The 24,404-nt window shown below is 36.5% G+C and overlaps 1 protein-coding gene across 2 annotated transcripts in view; it reads left to right on the top strand.

Annotated features, from left to right (window-relative positions):
* LOC145980437 (vacuolar protein sorting-associated protein 52 homolog) overlaps window positions 1–24,404 on the top strand; it is a 69,835-nt gene that overhangs the window by 5,370 nt on the left and 40,061 nt on the right. Inside the window, exons 1-2 of one of the 2 annotated variants that reach the window (XM_083113529.1) lie at window positions 18,438–18,613; window positions 21,339–21,503. In XM_083113529.1, coding sequence (XP_082969655.1) covers window positions 21,351–21,503 — 153 coding nt within the window. In that variant the 5' untranslated portion in view covers window positions 18,438–18,613; window positions 21,339–21,350. Of the gene's footprint in view, window positions 1–18,437; window positions 18,614–21,338; window positions 21,504–24,404 lie in introns of those variants that run through there. The other variant, XM_083113530.1, reaches the window with a different exon arrangement.

Here is a 24,404-nt window from a genome sequence, read left to right as displayed (position 1 = left end):
TGGTATTTCACAAATATATTGTGAATAATTTTGTACCCTTGCACTCAATATAAACCAATGGATGTTACATTATTTCTTTGTAGTACATTTCTGTCAAAAAGAGCAAGATCTAAGATTAGTGTAATGCAAGTTACTTCGTTAATGTACAAATGTGTGTCGCATATCAGCCTTGGAGTATATTTTCGGGTTATACAACTCAGACACACATGGGAATGGAAATGGACAATCTGCGGACAAAGTCCCTTAACGAATAATAATTCGTACACTTGCACGGTCAATCATTGTGAGTTCATGTAACTTTTCTCCTTTATTGTTTAATTAAACTAAGATATTTTCATCGATATTCTCAAAGCGTTTCATTTACCGTGTGATCAAAAATCTATTTCTATAGGCTTGAATGAGTAGGTTAAGACATTTAAGTTTGATGTTCCTAGTACTCATCAAGTATTTCGAGTAGGTTAAGTTAGTTAAATTAGTACTTGTACACTTTGACTCATCTTCTGCACGCGTTTGTATGTAAAGTTCTTAATACGAAAAAATACTTTTTAGGACTATGACAACGATAACTTGCAGCCAAATTTGAACCAGAGAAATTAAAAATATCTGCAAATTACAAACTGGAATTGCGTTTTCAAAGTCTGAAACTACTATCTTACAAACTATTTCATCATTCTTCCTCCACATAAAACTTTTCAAAAACATTTTGCATGTGGAACTTTGATCCGTACGTAAATTATTATAAAAAAAAAAAAAAAGGTAAAGTGTTCCCCTGTGCATAGCACCACGCCATGAAGGCGTATAGGGGGTGTGGGGGTAACGCCCCACACTTTCTTGATCCGGTTGTGAGTGGGGGTGATGTGATCAGCATCACGCCCCTGACCGCCTTTACCCCCCAGGGTTTTCCCCAGGTACCCATGTTATTCGACGCTGGGTAGGCGCCGGGGCCGCTTCCACCGTTAGAAAAATTCCCGGATTTGAACCGGCCGGGGATCGAACCCGGGACCTTGAGCATGGTAGTCAGACGCGTTACCGACTGAGCCACCGCGGCCACTCGTAAATTATTATACACTAAATAAATATATGAAGAAGGTTGGGAATTCTTTCGAATTTAGAGTAAGTATCAAATGCAGAGTAAAAATTTATCTAGATTGTATATTGCTTCTTTCACTTGATAACTTCAAAAATAAAGTTACATTATGGTGAATGGTAAAGATTGGATTTTAAGTATATCAGTATAATTTTAATACTTTCTGATGTTATGTAAAATTTGAAATGTTCCTGGAAATGATTGCAACGTTCTGAATGAATAAGAAGGAACTATTTCGTCAGAAAACTAAATATTAGGCATTTGTACTGCGTTGTGTTAAATGTTGTAAATAGATTATACCGGACTACTATCGGATTAGAAATTACGGTTATTCAAGTTTGGACTCCAACTAAAAGTTAATCAGTAGAACCACATAAAAACGAGTTACATCAAAATTCAGCTTATTCAATTCTGTGTCAATCTATAGTTACCAATTTATTTTTTATTATGCCTTCTATTTTTATTATCGTGAGAACAAGATAGGATTATCTTTTAGTTTGGCAAACTATCGCTCTCTTTGAGATTCTATAAATAAAGAACGGGTGTTTTTTTTATTTATAGATTATATATTATATAATTTATTTATTTATTATCCAAACTCTAATATCCATAATTTATAATCCGATAGTACTCCTGTGATTTTCTGTGAGCCCGTAGTACCTCGGAGGCCTCTGTCGATCTCCTTGGCGTAGTGCTTAGCACATCGCGCTTCGACGCCAGGGGTCCCGGATTCGAATCCAATCGGGCAAGATATTGATTTGTCCTTAATGGGAAAATTGAGAATTTAGTAAATGTGATAGTATATGTGAAAACAAATATTGATTGATTGATTTGCTTCATTTTACTTCGCTTCTTGTGCCACTTTTGGCTAATTTGCGAAGATAGGGATGAGTGATGAAATGATGAATGAACACTCACAAACATCCATGCCCAAGCCAGGATTCGAACCCAAACCTCTGGCCTTGAAGTGCGATGTGCTAACCACTACGCCAAGGAGGCCGGTTTGTGGAAACAAAGAAAGAGATCGAAGGGGGGGGACTACCTCTTATGGGTTTTCCTTTCATATTTAAAAAATACAGAAAAGCAAAAATAAACCAAATCTGTCAATCAATTCTTTCTTTGTAACTCTTTCACTATGCAATTCTTCTTTAGCATGCAACGTTTCTTATTAAAATCATAATACGATTTATGAAATGATGAAATCTGAAATTCTAATTAGAACACGGACAACCTTCTTTGTAATATATCGATCATGTTTCAGAAAAATGAATTTTTACAATACTTTTGCATGTGCAATTTTCCCCTCTTTTAAAAGTAGCATGTTTTAATTATGTTACTAATCATTAAAGGAATACCTCAATACCATCCCGAAGTATGATAATTAATATTTACCCCTCAAAGTAATGAAACACTTTCCCTCTCTGAAACTCGCATAGAAATGATAGCGGCCGTTTGCTTCTGCCAAGCCCCGAACGAACATAACCTAAGGGGCACCGAACATAACCGATCCTCCCACATGACGTCACGCGTTCGTGCATGATCGGCAATTTTCGGATGGCGCTACCTTATAGTATATTAAGTTACCTTGTCAGGGATGGTGATTTAGACCTTAGCTGAGATAATGGAAAAGTTACCTACTTGTTCTTTCTCTTTCCGTTTTATTTGTAACTCTTTTTCTTTCTTGTATCTTTTTTCTGCGATCTCCTATCTCAGTCTCAGTAACTGACTCTTAACTCTAAGTGAACTACTTTTTGGGTGAAGTTAGTGTAAAACTGTAACTCTGTCTCTTACTTTTAAATCTTAACTTTCCAAACGCTGCTAGTAATACGTTCAAGTTGAATTGAACATTTCTGAGGTAGCGGTAAGTAGCCGAGTTCATAGTTTGTAATAATTTAATATTAGTGTACTCAGGTGTACTAGGTGAGCGTGTTCATTCCAACAATTCATTTCTTCGTGACTTAAATTCAACTTATTTGTGAATTGAATCTACTATATATTTTTAACTCATCATAGCTTGCAAGTTGCAAGTTAGCAACGAAACAACGCCATCATATCGAAACCTAATGACGGCCAATCAAGTACGAGTTCGTGAAGCGGAAATTTCGTATCACACCCAAGGGATAAGATTAATGGTTGTCATTTCGAGCTAGAAACGTGTTGCCAGAGGCAATGCTTTGAGCTTGAAATTACCACTATTTCTCCCTGCTAATAAATTAAGCTTTCAATGCAGTGTTGCTAATAGGACATGTACTTGTAAAAAGAAATGTATTGTCGATCGAGGTTTCAGACTAGGTGCCACCAGTAGGATAGTCAGTTCGTTTTCAAATACAGAGATAAGTCCATAATCTTGCGATAGTGGGTGGGTATCAACATCCGACGAGTGGAGTCAGTGGCCAAAGAAGACAAATAGAATATCCTTGTGGTTGTTTGTAGTATAGTCATGTAATTTCCAAGGGGTGGTAGAACCTACACGAACGATAACAAAACGTTTGATCGGCGAGATGAGGGGAAAATATACTTTTTAAGAAAATGTCTGGGGAATATACAGTCACGGACACTTCTGAGTTGTGAAAGTCTCATTGACTCTCAGTGCAGTCGTTACAACCGAGTGTCCGTGACTGTACAATCAACGAGATCCCGGATTGCTATTTTATTACAGATATATTCATGGATGTCATACGTCTTTGTAGGGAGGGGGCAACGTTTTATATATAATTTAGTAGATTAATAATTATTAGGGCTTGGAAGTTGAAGACCTATAAATTGCCAAAAAAAAGACCTATAAAAAGGCCTAAAAATGTCAAAAAAGGACCTAAAAACGGAAAAAAGGACGTATAAATTTGATCCAAATTAATTAATAACTTCAGTTTTAATTACATATTTAATGAATATGCGCGGCACCTCCTTATCTGACTTGAGGTCTTTGCAGGTGCGTTCTGTCTGGTCGTATACACCGTGCTGAAAGCTTCAAAACAAGAGAAAGTTTACGGTTAAAGGACCTTGTACCGTACCTTCTTCAGTCGTCCAAAAATGTTTTTCTCTCGTTTCAGGGATGGTTCAAATATATATATATCCTTACTACAGAAAGGATGTTTAAGAGGTGATGAACTGATGATTCGAATTGAGAATGGGCAGTAAAAAAGTAGTCGAAAGAAGGTGAAGTTGCAAAAAAAGCTGTTAAGACTTTAAAAAAAGATAAAAAAGGACGAATAAGCCAAAAAAACGCCGAAAAAGGCAAAGAAGGACAAATAAAACCCACCTTTTTCTGGCCTGCAATGACCCAAAAGGAACATATATTATGTTGGGCCTCGTCTTCGGACACTAGGGGAAAAAAAAGGATTTTTCCTCAACTTCCGAGCCCTACTACTAATAATAAAGACAGCTATCATGGTCCAGTAGGTAGGGCGTCTGACTGCAGGGGCGACGCCAGAAATTTTCCACCGGCTGGCAGGTATAAACGTAAGAGACTCATGGCCGTATTTAGGGGGGGGGGGGTTCTAGGGTTCAAACCCCCCGAAACTTCTGACATGTTGGATTAATGGAAGTTCAGAAACCAAAATCTGTAACAAATTTTCAATTTCTTTTTCGAAGCATCACAAAAATACAAGGAGACAATGTTGAAACGGTCGAGCTAGAATGTTCATACATTTGGAATTCTGAAAGTTGAGTGAAACAGGATTTATTCTCAGAACCCGCGACCCCTCAATTTTCACTTCTGGTGTAATCTTTCCAGTGTTACTCCTGCGTCACAAGGAATATAGACTGAAGATTCCCTTATGATTGTCCCAAAATTCCCTTTCCAGCTTTTAAATTTCCTGTCCGATAAAGTCGAAAATCCCCCCTTGATAGGAGTTCAAACCCAGGATCTCCAGTTTCGTAGCGCATTACGTTCGCGATTGAGGTTACAATCCATGCACCAGGCTAAGTTTTTAAAAATAATAACTGCTTCCACACTTTTCAAAATTCCAAAAATGTAATTTTAAAGTTAAACAACAAAAACTTTATGACTAAAATTTCCATCTAACTTTTAAAGCTTTTTCTTCAAGGTGTCTAAAGTTTAATGACGAAGAATAATAATTGTGCATTTCAGTACACACTGTATGAAACGTAAAAAAACAAAACGAAACTTGTGCTGGATATTCACTCATCTGCTGGATTGAGTAAGCCCCCTCAAGGATATAACAATAATATAATAAAAATTATTATTAGTATTATTATGGAATAAAATTGTTTTATTATTATGAAATTTTAATAATTATTGTACAATTAGTGTTATTATTTCTATTATTCAAATTTCTGGCGACGCCCATGGGAACAATTATGAATCAACCCCCCCCCCGAAACTTTTTCCTGCCTACGGCCGTGAAGAGACTGTATAAGTTTTCTCTGTGTTTCTCTCTCTCTCTCTCTCTCTCTCTCTTTTACTTCCGATTTTCCCTTACCTCTTTCGCCTTTTCTTTATTCTTTTCATCTTTAGTCTTTTAAGCCATTTTATTAATATGTATCGTTCTTTCTCATTTTGTGTTAACCCCCCCCCTCTCTCTCTCTCTCTCTCTCTCTCGCTCCCATTCCACTCTTCAAATCTCTCTATTAACTAATTTTCTCGTCCATCTCTCTTCTATAATATATCTCGGAAAATTAAATTTGAATTGAGTTTAAGCTTGAGTTGCATCACATTTTGCCATTCAAGAGCAAAAAATTACAAGGTGCATACTGCATTTTATATAATCGATGGTGCTGATAGAATGTGTGGTTGATAAACAATGGAGAGGAATTAAATTAGGCCGAGTCTGCTGCCACGCACGTGTCAGCAGTAAGAATAAGCGTCAAATTTGCTGCTGCCACGTAATTCGTCTGCTAAGAGGATGTTACAAATCTTACGAACAGATTAAGACGAGAGAAATGCAAGTTTATGATTAGTGGGAATGAATGTACAGGTAATTTAGAACCGTTATCTTTAGAAAGCATTTAGCGATATTATTTTAATGCGAACAGAACTTAACCTAACTACGAGAGCATTTAGGTTTATTATTAGAAGAGTGCTGAGGGACCTAATCTTAAAACATTTTTGTGAAAGCAATCGCTATAACTTCACAGTATGTTACAGACGTAATTGCATATATAGCATGATAAAATCACGATAAAACAATGATCGAGTCTATTGCCACACGCATCTTTTTTGAGGTTCCAGCAGAAAAAGAACGTGGCAGCAGACACTGCCATTAAATTATTTTGTTCATATACCTAAGTATATAGTTTTATCATATGAGTTTTTACGAAATGAAGTGTTGTTTGCTGGTCAAAAGTTAATGGTTACTTTAATGACTATAACAAGGTATTTACAACTGATAAATATACGTTAATGTTTGAATTAAAATTAACGCCTTATCAGGAAAGTTATAAAAACACATGGATCTGCCAATTCTTTTTTCATTCCGCATGAAATTTTCCTAGGCTACAAAAGGGCATTTTCACCAAATATTATCGGAAAGTAAAAAGCTGTTAGGAATCATCAGGCGGATGAAGAAATTCATTCATACTTCTGTAGAAATGTGTACAATGATTGAGGTAACAAATAGTTCATATTTGGAGAAAGCTGTTTGGGCACAAGAAATTCATCAAATATTGACCATTGGAATCCGTTTCCTTTTCACAGCTTACTCACGATGTAAGGGGTACCACTTTCTGAAGACATTCAAATGCCAACCTCTCTTCCACGCTGGAAACTGTGTTTTTGCCAGGTGCCTGCAGTCTCGTATCACTCCTTGCTTTCGTTTTGAAGCCAGTGGGCGGAGCAAAATCTTATTCAAAAGTACACAAAATTACATGCTTTCTTACGGGGTCTTAGAAAGTTTTTGTCCGACTTCTCCGATTCAGTCACGTGACCCGGCTTCAGAAATAGCGCGCAGTGCTTACTCCTCCATGGTTCTTGCAGCCCGACAAGGCTCTGACGCATGGAAACCAGGACCATAGCTAGAATTGATCTCCAGGGGGGCTCAAGGGTTATCAGGGGGCTTTGTATACCAAGTCCATTTTTCCAAACTTTAACAATATTAAATGAAGGCAAATTATGAGTGTTGGGGGGTCATTAAGTTGAAGTGTTAATTGAATGCTACTGAAATCGTCCCTTACTATACACTCCATATTAATTTTGAAAATACAGGTATGTATTTATATCATGCAAGAAAAAATGGACAATATTCAATCATAGTACCTACAGTACATTTCACCTCCGGCTGAAGCAATGCAACACCCCTTCATTCCCAAAACTTGGCTGTTAACCTTTGACGCAGATGCGGAGGGAATTTTCATGATGACGTCAAAGTCACAGATTTCTGTATAAACGAGAGGTCGCAACAGAGGCAGCGAAGGTACAGATAAATAAGTTCCCTTATGAAGGATCTATCTAAAGTCTACAGAAGAGAATCTTTTAATACTTGCCGCTGCTGTTCATGCTCTGTGTATTTTATCATTCACCAAAGTTTTGACCAAATAATATCTGGTGTCTACAGTTTCACTCTTCATACAAATAAATTGTACAAAATAGTTTTACCTAAGGTCAAGGGGGCTGACGGCAATGCCAGTGGGGGTTCACGGCAGTTGCCCCCCCGCCCCGCCCCTGCTTGGCTACGGGCCTGATGGAACCACAGTCAAGTTAATCCTGTGACGGTATTTGTTTTTGTTCTCTTGTGTTTCTGTTAGTCCACTCATCATTTTCATGTAACCACCATTCAACCTCATAGTCACCATTGGCCAAAGCTAACTGAGAAAGCGACGTAAAATAAAACAAATCAGACAACTTACTTCTCTACAACTGTAGTTTCTCTAGTTCATAGAGCTGGCCTCCGTGGCATAGTAGTTAGCACATCGCGCTGCAACGTTAGGGGTTCCTGGTTAGAATTCCGACCTGGGCATGGGTGTTTGTGAATGTCCATTCATCAGTTTCATCATATCATCACTCATCCCATCTTCGCGATTAGACAAGCGAAGTAAAGCCCCTATCACACGGAACTGGATTTCCAGTAGGTATGCCCTAGTTGGCGCTGGACTGCCTACCAATTTGCTAGTTTTCGCCTCACACGATATTTATCAGCGTACTTGTCGATAGACTTTTGTTCCCATACGAGGGAAGTTCTAATGGCGGCCGCGTGAGATATAAACAATGTATCACCTCACATTTTTAAAAGCCGATCACTATTCAACCGAGAGGAATAGTGTTTCGTATAAAACGTTATTAGGTACAAAACAATAGCGCTGCTTAAATACATATTTTACAACGTTTACTGTACACGTGTGGAAGAATATTTTAGTTGTTTTAAATGTAAACACCGTCTACTCAGCATAGATGGTGTAACTCAACGCGCTTTTCATGCTGTATACGTTATACATTGCTGAAGTAACACTCGTAAACCACAGACAAAAGCGCTCCTTTGCACATTCACAGATTATCTTCACATGGCGAAACTTTGCTCTGATTGGCTGTTCCACAGAATCCAGTCGAGGAAAGCAAGTAGCAATTAGAACATGTCCTATTCCTCCAAACCAGTCAAGCAGTCAGCCAGGCGGCCATGATTACTACCTAGATACTTAGTTCAGCGCCAAGTAGGGCATTCCTACTAGAAATCCAGTTCCGTGTGATAGGGGCTTAAAACAAACAAAATCACTAAATCAATCCAGTTCGTGGCACTTCGAAACTTGAGGTTCTATTCCACAATGGATCAAGCAACTAGCTTGATCAAGAGAGCTAGTTGCGTGCAGTGAACAACGACGTTGTTATCCGTAACGGTCTTATATTTGAATTTTGTTATTTTGCGACACTTTTCTACTACTTTTCTACTACTACGACTACCGTGCATGCTGTGCACGGGGGTCGGCCAGAGTTTCTAAGAAATATATGCGACTATTAAACTTTCACCACCTGTTACCTTTATCAATTTTTTTTTAATAGAATTGATGTTTAAATCTGGCGTGGTACGGCCAAGTTGTTTAACTTTTAATTTAATATCGTATGGTACCGTGTAAAACAGTGCATGTAACTAATAATACACTAATCTGGCTCATCTTCACTGACTGACTACCCTTCCTTTCACACACCATCGGACACTTTCACTTCACTAAAGAGAAAACAACAGAAGAATACCGAGTCGAACATGATATTCTCACCTTGACTTCTATGAGGAATAAAGTTCGAGTGAGCCTGTGGTTGATGGAAACTGAGCTGTTTGTGTAATATTGTGGTAATATTAATAGTTGTTAATTAAGTGAGTACTGTTTATAAAGAGAGAATTTTGTGACTGGAATTGAGTTAAACCCATATACTTATTTAAGTTGAAGTTTAAAACTACGGTAAAAGGAAATATACTCATTAATGTGATTTGCGTAAGGCAGTTCTTGTTAACATCGTGGCGGATGCCATAGGTTATATGGAACTTAATAATCAAGTAGAAATTATAACGAACTTGGTAGAAGACAATGAAATTGTTATAGAAGATAACATTATAGAAGAAACATCTAGAAAACAAGCTAAAAGAGTCAGATCTTCTGAAGATGATCAAGTTCCAGCAAAAGCGGTAAGGATAGACAGGTTAGATAATAGAGAAAAAGTAAACACGTTTGGAGAAGGTCGAAGAGAAAATAATGTAGACAAGTGTAAAATGTATTATGATACACATAATGGGCCATATTTAGTAATAATGACTAGTACAAAAGGTGCAGAAAAGAAATTTAACTCTATGAAAATAGGCAATGAATTGCGAAAGAAAGATATAAGGGTCAGATATATCCAACCAAGTGGTTTATATAGAGCAAAGATTTATTTTTACACCAGGAATGAAGCTAATAATTTCATGAAAAATATGCATTTTCATAAAGAAAATAATATTGATGTGTTCATTCCAGAATCCTTATTGGTGAAGGAAGGATTGATATATGGTGTACCCACTGAATTTGAAGAGAAGGAAATTAAGGAAAGTATTGAAGACCCGACAGTAATATCAGTGGAAAGAATGAAAAAGAGAATTCGAAAAGATGATGGTTCATATTATTTTTTTCCTACGTTTAGATCTCAAGAAATGCCTAAACAGATTATAGTGGTTCGATGTTACTCCTAAAGTTAGAAATGTGATGCAATGTAAGAAATGTTACAGATTCGCACATTCAGCAGCCATATGCAAGGATAAAGCTAAGTGTGCTAGATGTGGAAGAGAGAAACATGAAAATTGTAATGAAACTCCGAAGTGTTTAAATTGCGGAGGAGAACATGTTGCTACTGATAAGTCATGTGTAAAATGGGAAATGGAAAGAGAAATCATGAGAGTTATGGCATATGATAATTTATCCCGGCAAGATGCAAGAGAGAAAGTAATAACAGGTAATGTTCCAAGCAATTATGTTGTTCAAGGCAACTCATATGCTGATCAAATAGAAAACCATATAAACAAAAGTCAAATAAGTGAAATTAACAGAAGAAAGACTGGTGTTGTAGGAAATAGCATAACAATACAAAACAGATTTGAAGCCTTAAGTGATTGGGGTGAAAGAAAATCAGACACATACTTGGAAAATGTGTCATGGAAAAGAGTTCCTCCAGAACATCATAGAGACAAGTAAAGAGAATCAAGTAAAGGTTCTCTAAAGAAATTACAAAGTAATCAAAAACAATTAAATGGAAAGTCTACAGGAACTGTTATTAAGACAAGGAATAATGAGGAAGACGTGGATAGTACAAATAGAAGCATGCTGGAGGTGAACATCGGAATCTACAACAATGAAGAACAGAAAAAAATCGTGTACTTTCCTCACATAACATCTCAGAAGGATCTTATGTATAATTTGTTACAATTAATGGCGAAACTTATGGCGACATTAACTAAAAATTCCGACTTATTAAGCATAAAAGAAATACTAACAGAATGCTCACAAATAAATGGCCAGGTGCAGAAAATTATTGAGGATTTGGAAATTTTTGGAGAGACACCTTAGGGTGTGGAAGGAAAAATAATGGAAAACATTCGTGGGGGTACACTGGAATGTAAGATCACTGAAAGCAAGAAAGCAAAATCTGGTGAAATTAATAGATGAATATAGACCTGAACTTTTATGTTTATCGGAAATCTCTGTGAATCCATCAAACATAAATTATTTTAAAGTAATAAATCATTATCACATAATTTATGAAAAGATTAAAGATGATAGTAAAGGAGTTGCAATTATGATTCATGAAAGCATTCCATTTGAACCTATATCTTTTGATTATACATTGTCTATATACGACACATACAAAATTGAAGTCGTAGGAATTAAAATTGCTTTTATGAATCAAAAAGTTAGTATTGTATCTACAGGTGCAGAGTCACAGAAATTAACGACAAATACATTATCGCAAATGTTTCAATGCATAGAAAAGCCTTTTATTATAGCAGGGGATTTCAATTGCCATCACACAATATGGGGAGATCAGGATGAAGATAGGTTGGGGAAAGTGTTAGTAGAATGTATGGATTTGTACAACTTTACTGTAATTAATGACGGGTCTGCTACGTATATAGGAAGATTAGGTACTCGGCCAACAGCTATAGATTTAACGTTAATGTCAGATGATATATGTGGTCAATTTCAGTGGGAAACAGACAGTGATCAAAGAACCAGTGACCATTATCCATGTTTCTTTTATACTGATACTAATTCAGAGAGATCTTTCACTATTCCGCTCAGAAAATGGAAAGTTAACGAAGCTGATTGGAATAAATATTCTAAATTACTTACAATCTTATTTAAAAATACAGATTTAAATAATATTCATAAGAGTACATATGATTATTTTGTAGATCTGTTAGTATTGTTATGGACAGATCAAGTACAAGGGCAAAAGAGGAAGTTGTAAAAAGTATCCAATAGTACACTGGTGGAATAAAGATTGCCAAAATTTTAAAATACAGAGAATTGAAGCTACTAAAATTTATAAAACAATACCAAATCAGGAAACTTGGATTAATTATAAGAAAGCAATAGCGCAGGCCAAGAAAAGTTATATCAGCGCAAAAAGAAAATCGTGGGCAAAGTATTGTGAAGACATAAATAACAAAGAGAGTATCAGTACCGTGTGGGCTAAATTTAAATCAATCCGCAAACCACATACCCCTCGATTAATACCACTCAAAGAAACCTGGAAAGATGAATTTATTATGAAGGTAACATGTAATAATAAACACGAACCTGCAGATGCCCCTGATGAATTTTTTTCTTTCAGTCCTAAAGATAGACATTCACAAGGATTATACACCAATATCATGATCGATGAAATAAGAGACATAATAATTAGAGCCAAGGACACAACTCCAGGAAAAGATGGAATAACATACTCGATGATTCAAAATTTACCGGAATGTGGTATAATATATCTTTGTAACATCTACAATTATACTCATGAATTCAGGAAATGTACCGCAATCGTGGTACACTCAAATGATTTTACCAATATTGAAACCTGGCAAAAGTCCACATAAAGGAGAATCTTATAGACCGATAGCTTTGTCTTCAGTTCTGGGGAAAATTTTTGAAAAATTAATTCTAAAGAGAATAAGCTGGCATATAGAGGGACAGGAATTATTTTCAAGGCTTCAAGTTGGATTTAGGAAGGGTATGGGGTGTACAGATGCCTTGGCAATGTTATCATCAAAAATTTATGATACAATGAAAAGGAAAAGTAGTCTTATTGCTGCTTTCTTAGATATTAAAGGGGCATATGATAATGTAAATATAAATAAATTATTAAACATTCTACAAAATCTGAAAATACCTTATATGCATCTAAAAATAATTTGGAATCTATTAAAAAATCGTTGTTTATATTTTTACTTTCGCAATAAAGTTGAGGGTCCTAGATGGATAACAAGGGGACTTCCACAGGGAAGCCCTTTAAGTCCTTTACTTTTTAATATATATTTAATGGATGTTCAAAGAATATGTCCTGAGCCATTTGGATTTATACAATATGCAGATGATTTATGTATATATGAGAGTGTCAAGCAAGTAGATAAAGGAGTCACCAACATGGAAGCGAAAATAATAGAGATAAAGAAATTTCTTGAGAATAGGTCTATGAATATATCGTCAGAAAAATCAAAGTTGATTATATTTAGTAAAAAATGATCTCCGAAAAATGTGAATCAATACACAAAAAAGTTACACATTCCCATAGAAAATTCAGTGAAATATTTAGGCGTTATATTTGATAGTAAATTAACATGGAAACCTCATGTAAAAATGTTAGTGAAAAAGGCAGAAGTAATTTACAATGTATTTCGTTCTATGGCTACAACAAAATGGGAAAGTCATCCTAGTACCATGATGAATTTTTACAAAAACTATTACAAACCAACAATAGAATACGGGATTATAGTCTTTAATACAATTTCGGAACGTGTACTTCGACCTTTGGAAGTAATGCAGAGGAAAGTTCTACGAAAGTGTCTAGGACTGATGAAGAGTACTCCCAATGTTGCTGTATACATGGAAGCATGCGAATGGAACTTAAGTTATAGGAAAAGAGAAATGTCTATTAAATATCTGTTAAAAACAATGTCAGAAGTTAATCATCCGTTTAACGACATTCTATTCGACTTGGTTGAATTATATGATACAGGCAAAATTAATAACTGCGAAGATATAGGATGGGTGCAATTATATAATGAGTACTATGAGGATCATCAAAAATTATTGAAAGTAAGGAGTAAGCCCATATATACTCTAGATTTTCCTGTTTGTGAATATAGAGATATTTATTTTCCTGAACAATATACAAAATATGATTACATGGAAAGATGGAAAGATTATTACTTTATATATACAGACGGTTCAAAAAGTAGTCAAAATGTAGGATGTGCTGTTTATGATGTACAGAAGAAGGAATCAATTATGATACATTTACCGGAAGATTTTTCCATTTTTACAGCTGAAGCTTATGCAATTTACCAAGCACTAATTTATACATATAAATTGCAAGAAAAAAATATATTAATATTAACGGATTCCAAAAGTGTATTATATTCAATTCAGTGCAATTATGATTTATTATTTAAATGCTCCCCATACATTATAAACTGTGTAAAAACTTTACAAAATTTAAGGAGCAGGGGAAAGATAATTCATTTAACCTGGGTTAAAGCACATTGTCAAAATTTAGGAAATGATATGGCAGATTTGTATGCAAAACAAGCTAGGGTAATTCAACCTGTACTGGAGCTGAAAACCTGGTACACAGACCTTCTACCGAGGGTGAAGAAAAAGTTGAAGGAAAACTGGACGGAATGGTGCAAAGGTGAATTTCAAAATGCAGGCAGCTTTTATCAGAGGATAGCTAATTTCAATGGAATGAGGCCTTGGTTTACAAAAGTTCAAGGTTCACGGAATGTGATAGTATTACTAAATCGTATTAGGCAGTGACGTGCACTGAGGAGTAGCTAGTCTAGCAGAGATAGATCAATCAATCTCATCTCGAATTATATTCAAATCACAATGTTTATTGTCTTGTTAAAGCCACCACAACTCATATGCAACACTTTCTTTTCCACGCGCTTCTCGTCCATCAGTGTTCTCCGCGGGCTAAGCTGGCTGGATACCCTAGCTCGCTCTTCTTCCGCCAGACCAGTTTCCAGGTAGAAACGGCCGGCCCAAGGAAAAGGAAGATTTCTAACTCTACCGCCCTTGTCCCCTCGCCCCCCGCTGCAATGGTTGAAAGCCCAGGTTTTCAGGTTCCCCAGTCTATCTCCTATAGGACAGATAGGGGATTGGTTTCTCATAATTTTTTTGTAAATCCTCTAAAGAACACAGGGTAAAATTTTCTGCAGTACTTATGTTCTCTGTATTTACACAACCTTTTACACGTTGTACAATATGTGCGTATGTATAATATGGGATGTAGTTTTATTATTTATGAAATGGGAACGTGTTATGTGCAGACAATAATGTTATGCTTTCTTTCTTTTTCAAATATGGAATACATAATGATTAAATTACAAATATGTGCTCAGGCTCTCTCTGACTCTCGTTTTAGTAGTGTTTTATTTAAATATACTTCTCTTGGTCTCTAACAGTCATAAATACGGATGTATTTATTTGGGCAAGAGAACGCGTGTTCTTTCATATTGTTGTTGGTTTGGTTTATTTTACTTCGCTTTTCTGCCACATTTGGTTATCGCGAAAATGAGGATTGAGTGATATGATGAAATTGGTTAAGAGACCTCATATGAACAATCCAAGCCAGGATTCGAACCCGTGATGAGTGCGCATTCTTGTCCTGTCTGTTGTAGTGAATAATGAAATAATTTGGAATGAAAAATGTATCTCAGAACTCAAAAAGTCAAATGAATATCATTGAACAAACTACAAAAAAGTGTGTTGTGTTTTGTTACCTGTCACCAAATCAACCAAGCGTGGGGGACTGGTTATCACAGAGCGCTACGACACCAGGAGTTCCGTGTTCGAACCCCGATTCGGGCATGGGCGTTCCCTGTGCTCGTCCCTTCATCAATTTCATCCTATCATCTTCGCAATTAACCAAATGTGACAAAAAAGCGACGCTAAGTAACAAAAATTAAATCAAATCGTTGATTGATTGCTCAATTTGGTTTATTTTACTTCGCTTTTCCGCCACCTTTGGTACGACAAAATTGATGAAGGGACACACACTAAGTACACAAATGGCCAATCAGAGATTCGAACCCAGGATCTCTGGCTTAGAGTCAAATAAAATAGTTTTTTTATTTTCGAATGTGGGTGGGGGTTACGTGTACTTTGTTCTAGTACTCATTCATAATTTTGCAATCTTTTCCTGTTATTGACATTCTTCTTTTTTGTAGGAATACTGGCTTTAAAGGGAGGAGGGGTGTGACCCACACCAACCCCCCCTTGAGCACGCCACTGACTGTTACCCCAAGTGTCGACGTCACCGCACGTCACTGGTATTAGGTCAGGACATACAACTACTAAAAGTCATTTACAAAAGATCCGGATTGTACAAAACCCAAACTGTACATGTGGCAACAAGGAAGATATACACCATATCCTATTTGAGTGTAATAGATACACACAAGAAAGACATTCTATAAAACTCTTATAAACTGTGAAATTCCTTTTCCTCAGTGTTTGGAATCTTTGATTTGTGAACCTAACCTTACAGTTGGATATATATTGTTATCTATTTTTTAGAAAATGTGGCTTAACTATTTAATAGAAAAAAAAATTGTTCATAGTATCTTTAAATAATAATGTACTAAAAAATGTAAGTTTATGTACAGTACATATATAGATATGGGAAAAACTGCTTAGCGGTAATCCCAAGTAAAATGTAAATAAAATTAATAAATAAATATTCTCACCTTGCTTTGATTAGGAGTATAATTTTACAGAAATGTAAAAAAAAAATCAACAGGGAGAAAATCGAATTTCACGAAATCGCCCAAAACAATGTACCCTATGCGACAGAAGAGGGGTTACTAGCCCTTATGGCAAGAGGAAAATTGCCCCCCCTGAGCCCAACCTCCTGCTGAGTCTTTGGGCTCTTTTGAAGCGTTAACAGTTAAAAAAAAAATCAACTGCCTTGTCGTATTACAGCTAAAAATCGACGGAATCTGTAGCACAACATGTGTGGACGATGTGGAAAATTTTCATTTGCTCATATTTGAATATGAAAAGACTTGGGGCCCCTTTGAAAATATCTGGTGGGAAGTTACCTTTTAAATTCCACATGCAAAACTAATATTAGTGGCAAAATTTCATGAATTACTAAGTTTAATTGTTTACTGTGTGGCAATAAAAAATAGACTGATTGAGCAATCGACTTTTCCTACTGGATTCATAACTAGACAGTATATACACTATAAGTCTACGATAAAACGATGTATAATGGTATGAGATGAGGATTTTTTTCATATTCATGACCATCTGCGAGCAAATAAGTTCATTCGGATTATCAGATGGGAGTTGATTGGGCCCCCTCTAGCTGAGCCAAAACACTTGTCTTATGACATGGCACTGGAAACCGACTCGATCATCTCCCGCATATAAAAATAATAGTAATAATGAACACTGAGTCATGAAGTTATTTGTTATGCAAGTTGACTCGTAGTACACAGTAGCTAAATATGTTCATACGCATTCTAAGTTCACCGACAAAAAGAAGTGGGTCTTTTTATTCTTATTCAGTGCTTGGCTCAAAGGATCTGTTGAATTTCTGGGATTATACAGGGTGTCCGAATTGAAACGACCTAATGGCAACTGTATGTAACTCCACATGTATTCGATGTATCCAAATGAATTATACATCAATTAATATACATGTAATAAAGTTTATGTGAGCAAAGTAGAAATTAGTACATTCAGTGAATTCTTAGTACATATAGTACACTACTACATGCGCCCCACGAATCTCACGGAGGATTTTCAGTGTATTCAGCCAAAGTAACAACTATGGAATATCTTCGTAAAAGGATTACAGTTGCCATTCGGACACATGCTACAGAAACTATTTGACTACTCAATGATGTATAATCAATTTGAATACATCAAATAAATGGGGATTTACAGACAGTTGCCATTAGGGCGTTTCAATTCGGACACCCTGTACAAAATTTCAGGAGAACAGAGAGACCCCCCCTCCGCATTGCGGGGCCAGCTGATATGCCACTGGTCGTGGTGTAGTATTGATTGATCACACAACCTTCACAATGGACAAAGGGGTACGCAGGACTTTCGAAAGGGTGGTATAACTAACTAACTTTCTTAAACCCGAAGGATTATGGCTGCAGCAACACAAGCCTTTCATCTGCCCCTATCCTGGGCAAGATCAATCCAATCTTTCAAATCCTTACCGATTTCATCTAATCCCTGCCTTATCCCCAATCTTCATCTTGAGTTACGTATACTTTTTTTAGTAGTTAATTCTTACTAATTTTGCCATTGCCACCTTTTCCTGCCTTTGACGTTCTATATTATTATTTTTTTACTGGGTCAGAGGCGGGTTATGAACCCCAGCAACACCACCGAATTGGGTACGCCACTAATGGACAAAATTGAGAATGCGTTTCGGATATGAAATAAATATCGGCTTTGAGATATTTACTATTTAGCAGATATTTTGGATCATGTCTTGGTATGTCCTCAATAACATCCCGCAAAAAGAAAACGTGTGTTGTAGAATGAAATTGGAATGTGGAATTGCTCATTAATGTATCATTGGCCTGGCGCTAGACTTCAGTGCGAAATGGAAATATGCGTGACGCACGTGAATTTCGTGCTGTATAAAATGAAAGAGTTAAGTTGCTCACGTCAGAAAAAAAGAAGAAGATGAAGTGAGAAATCATGTGTTGATGCAACTGTTTAGTGTTTACTACCGTTAAAGATAAATTTTATCGATTGAATTGAAATGGTGAATGCAAATATGATCATATGCCACGAATGAATGACAATATGTAAAAACGATACTTAAGCATACAAATGTACTAAATAACCGTATGTTAAGGCACTCCTGTAAGTAGTAGCATAGAGAAATTACTGCTAATTGAAATATGTATTGAGTATGACACAACGCTTAATTACGTAAAAGGAGGGTACAGTATAGGATTTGGAGCTTTTATCCGCATGAAATCCCTATATGGGAGTACATGCTACACGGACACAATTTCCCTGTTATAAATTTCCTGTGGATACGATGCATCTGCCCACCATAAATGTGTGTGAAATTTTGCACTTGTTTTCAACAGAGCACTGATTCTAAAACTTTGTGAAATCTGGGAAGAGGCGGTTCCACTGTATTTGATTATTTTGTGTCACTTGGCCGATAAATGTGTTTACGCCAAATACAATTTGCACTTTCCATTAAATGTCAAGGCATGTTGCAATAGTGGCAAAATTTTGGATGTTAAACATGCATATATGTATCTGAATCATAATTTAAGAAAGTGATGTGATGCTGAGAAATTATCAAACCTACATACTAGCCACAAACCTCGAAATGAGCAGCTAGTGAACATTGGCCTTCAGTGAACGGGTTGGGTACCCTATTCTACACCATCGAATTTTCAAATTCGTTATGGGCATGAGTTTACAATATCGGACCACTCTCCAATTTCTATAAAATTTCGCCTACTTACTAATTTCGGTGTCCTGATGACGTAACTGTAGTTCATATTTGGCAGTCGCTTGTTAAAATTGTACATTTACGTCTAGAAATTGTAAAATAACCTTGCGATTTACCACACTGATTGTCCCTACACAGCAATTCGGAACCATCTTTCTTTCGCAATTCGTTAATGGTCTTCCTTTATGCACAACAATCTTGCTGACGTAAGACGAGGAATGCCTACGAGGTTAGGTTAGGCCTGTTAGGTTAGCTTCCATTAGCATAAATACAAAGAAAAATTAATATTTTAGCTACGAGAACTATACCTTGTCTTGCCTGTTGATTTCTTCATGTTGGGAAAATGGCGTCTTCCGTGGAGCTATTGTTCTTATGGTAGGGTTACGTTACGTTAAGAAAACATACTTCATTTCGTTTTTTTCTCAATTTCCATACTTGACCGCCAATTATTACATGCAGATTCGTGTCTAGGAGTTCACAATCAGTGAGTAGGCGACATTTCATAGAAATTGGAGAGTGGTCCGGTATTGTAAACTCGTACCGTTTAAAGTTGAGATTTTGTCCTTTGAAATTGTGAGTCCAAATTTCCCACTGATTCCGGGCTCCGCCCCTGGGGTAATTGACTTACCGGTAACACTTTACTATACTGGAGACGGATTTCTTCAAATTTACAGGAGAAAGTACTTATGCAAATCATTTTCTGTAGTGTTGTTGATGTTCGGGAATGTAGTTTTGATCCATTTTAATTCGAATGCATGTGGTTTTCTACGAAAATCTATTTCTGACTCGCTATTGCTGTTGCAGCCATTTGCTTTCTGCACGAGAGCACAATACGCTCTCGTATTGTCCGTATATGCTAAATTGAATGAAAGGAGTGCTAATGGAACCTAACCTAACAGGCCTAACCTAACCTAGTAGGCATACCTCGTCCCCGTGATGGTTTGTGGGGCTGTCGTGAATTTTTGGGCTAATGTCAATGGTTTTAGGGGCTACCCGTGGATGGTTTGTGGGAAATAAGGAACAACAGTAAGCACTCGTTAATGTAAGGAATAGACATTTTCAATAGAAATTCATTATTTCACCTAAAGAAATGTTCCACAATGCAGAATAGTACATTAGCAATGTAAAAAATTGCGAAATAAATCATTGATAGGTGTCTCCGGTATAGTAAAGTAGTACAGACTTACCGCCCCCTACCGCTACTGCGGCCCCGCCTTTATCTATAGAGTCCCTTTTAAAGTCATGTTAGAAATTGGCCGGAGTCACCTGCCCCCAACAATATTTCTCACGGTTTTCCGCATTGACACATGAAGATACCAAAAATGAAGGCTAAAATTAAACCTAAGAAGGTAACTTACCTCTTTTTACCAAGGCCAGGCACTGAATTGCAGGTCGAATTTAAATTTGTAAGTCCAAAAATGAAGTAAATCCTACGTTGAAAGTTTTTGTTGTCCTTTTCCACAGAATATCACCCTCCACTCCCTTCCCATCATAAAAATAAGAAGTCGCAAATTATCCCATCCCACAAGTCATTTAGAAAAAACAACTCTCTTCTTTACCGCCTGCAGTTGCCAAAATGAAATAATTAATTCCATTTTCTGAAGTCGCATAAATGAAATCCAATGTCTGAAATGTCCAATCTGCCAATATATCACACAAATAACATATCGCAATCGCAAATGTTCCCATTGCACAAGTCAATCATAAGAAGAAAAAGAAAAAAATCAGACGTGTGCCTGTGACATGAATCCATGATCCAAAATCTTCAGACTTGCGTCTGTGACATGAATCCATCATTCGCCATCATAGAAGTTCTGAAAAACATTTTTGACGTTACGCAAGGAATTTTAATTTTATAAAGAACGTAAGTTTCGTAGCACGTAGATCTAAAAAATTAACTTCCGCGCTATTTGCAAACACTGTTTGTTATGAGGAACTAAATATTTTCACGAAATTATTTGAAATGTGCCTGAAATGGAGGGTGTAGAAAGGGGTACCTGAGCCCAGTGAACTAATATGTTGTTTCACTTATTAATTACATGCAGTGCATACTGCACATTTTTATTTTATATTCCAAACATATTCATATGTACTATTTTCCTTCGTTTGTTTCAGTTATTGTGAACAATGTTATCTGTGGCAGAAGACAGTCCAGAATTCTTGGAGGAAGTAGGGAGCCAGCTTCAAGAAAATCTTGAAGATGAAGTTGTCAAGGAAGTGGTTAAGACAGGCACTGACTTACGTCAGTATTCCCGTCAAATAGAGAAAGAACTTAAAGAGGTGAGTATATTAATGGTTGAGCACATTACGTACCTTACAATCGTGCCTAAGATAATGATGTTTACATTTACTACATATATAATGGATATTATATTTATACTAATGGCACTGTACCCATACTTATGTAAAATATATTATCAGTTCCTTATATCGGAGACACATTAAAATCGGATATTTTGTGTTTGGCTTTTTCGTACTTAGCAATTGTGTATTACGGAACATAGTTGAAGGTGCCATTATGCTTTTTACATGAAAACAAACACTTTTTCTACTAAAATAACACATTTTTCTAAGTGCTACCAAATGCCCGTAACAGTGCGATATCGCTTGCTTTGCGAATGATATTGCAGCTTTTGTTTCAGAATATCAGGAGCAATTTTACAATACCGGGAGTTTCTCCAATTTGTTTCAAATTCGACATACTCACTAATTTTGCCCTCCTAATCATGAATCTGCAGTTAAAATTTGGCGTTCACGCGTAAAAATTGCAAAATAACCGAAATTAAGTGGTCTGCAATGGGCACAATTGCTCATTATTTATCGGAAAATTTTCTGTTTCAAATACCTAAAAAACGATATATACACCCCTGAACAATAATCTGGACCACAGAGAGAAGTATTTACGAATGTATAGCCGTTTAAAGTTAAGATATTTTGCCGTTTTAAATTTTTGAGTCCAAATTTCTCACCGATTCCGGGCTCCGTCCCCTATCGCGTCCCCGCCTCCGCTACGCTCTGGCTACCCGGCTTTCACTATAGAGTCCCTTTTTAAGGGCATGTTAGAAATTAGACGGAGTCACCTGCCCCAAATGAGCGCCAAATTGCAACTGCACATTCATGATTACAAGACCAAAATTAGTAAGTATACCGAATTTGAAACAAATTGGAGATATTTCCGTTACTGAAAATCAATGTAACCTATCCTTACTGTCAATGATTTGTTCAACAAACATACAATGGACACTATGCAACACGCTATATTCTCACATACAAATGAACGCTCTGCAACTGGTATAACTTGGCACAAAACTCTAGGAACCGCACCGTTGCCAAACTTACCCCTATTCGAAGCCGCATTTCAAAACCTCTTCTTCTTCCATATCCTCATCCTCACTGTAAATAATTGCACCACCTTAACGATCTTTTCACTCCTTCCCTCATCCATCCTTTGCAACAATGTACTTCTTAGCCCGTCGCCAAGGCACACGACACACCGGCTCGGTCCCCTCGAAAGACCAAGACCGGGCATCGCTGCCTATCAATTATCTTTCTGTTATAATATATGCCACGACTAATTCTCAGTTTCTGCGGGTCATGACAGTCCGCATCTCAAGGTTCGGGTAAGGGTCTGCTTTTTGAATAATGATAATAAAAATAATAATTTATGCTTACTTATCTAAGAACTCCAAAATAAGGTAACCATTCTCATGCTTAAACTTCCATCGTGATCACACCCGCATCCCACTGACCAGTGAGGATACGCATGCGAGTCGCGAGCGAAATCAGCATAATCGAAACTGTCGTCTTATGGAATGATAAAGCCTCCGCCTCACTGACCAGTGAGGGCGGGACACCTCACCAAACCAAAAGGATGCCAGTTAATTTGTACTTATGAACCAAATTTACTATAAGGAAATATCCATTAACGACTACAAGTTTATTTACAAATCTAAACATAGTTAAGTTAAAAGAAAAATATACAAACTTCTGATCAAAAGAAAACTACAATGCCAAAATAAAATTTAGATCAATAACGACTCCGTAACATAGACTGAAACTTGCTTTAGAGTAAACATAAAACCATGGAGCTCTCTCTCATATTACATGTCCATACCCCATCATAGAACTAACACAGCTTTAACTTGGTTTCAAATAACAGTGACAAATTATTAACTAAAGGTCGACAAAATTACTTTTAACCAAAAGCAAAGAAAAGTTTGCATAACATCTTTCCGTAAATTTCTATTCGTGCTTCTGTCATATTTTCACATCTGCATTATGTTCTCTAGAACTCATGAGGTAAACTACCATCTTCAGGGTCAACCTCCAAAAACATTCATAACAAAATATAAGGGGAGCCTTTCTCTACCCAATATCAAAGCCATATCTCGGCCACAAATTACAAATGTCCACGTGGAATTCCTTAACATAGTAGGGGACTCTACCTAGGTATGTCTACCCTTTTTGGCTACTCACATTGCAAAAGCAAAACAATAGACTTTTACATTAAATTAATTTCTATAAAAAACATATACTCGACCGGTCACCTATTATAGCTGTTTCAAAATTATATCTAATATCAACCTAAATAAGAGAAACCAATAAACTTTCCTTAACGTTCCGGATACTCAGACTTTAAAACGGACATGTAAACTATATAAGCTATCAGATTTAAAAGACACCCTCTGACCAGAGGTATGCTCTCGGATTAATGTAATAAAGAATCAAATTTATTTAAATGAACCTCCTGACCAGGAGAATTCAGAATGATTTAGCATAAAAAAAAATTACTCGACGAGAAGGATGTATATCTTTGATGAGCCTAATTTATTTAATTTCAATTTACATCGGAGGCACATTGACCAGTTGCAACTTCGACAGAATTTATGAATCAAAATTTTAAATTATTGATTAAATATTTATAAATGAATCAAATTATTTATATATGCCCGCTAAATCCCCTTTAAGGATCACGCTGACCAGCACTAATCCTGAGAGGTGGCTTACGGAAAACCTCGGACATTGTGGAAGGGAGAGCTGACCAGCCACTCCCCACACAATGCCCGTATTCTCCCAGCCCTGGACCTCGACAAGCGATTTAATCACCTAAAGATTCCGGAATCTACTGCTATACTTATTATTTTGCCAGCGAAACGGCTGGTTTTTATACTCGCGGGATTG

The sequence above is a fragment of the Lepisma saccharinum genome, chromosome 27, assembly GCF_977018435.1.
Source record: "Lepisma saccharinum chromosome 27, izLepSacc3.1, whole genome shotgun sequence".
Lineage (NCBI taxonomy): Eukaryota > Metazoa > Arthropoda > Insecta > Zygentoma > Lepismatidae > Lepisma > Lepisma saccharinum.
The sequence above is the reverse complement of the archived record's forward strand: the minus strand, read 5'-3'. Positions and strand labels throughout refer to the sequence as shown.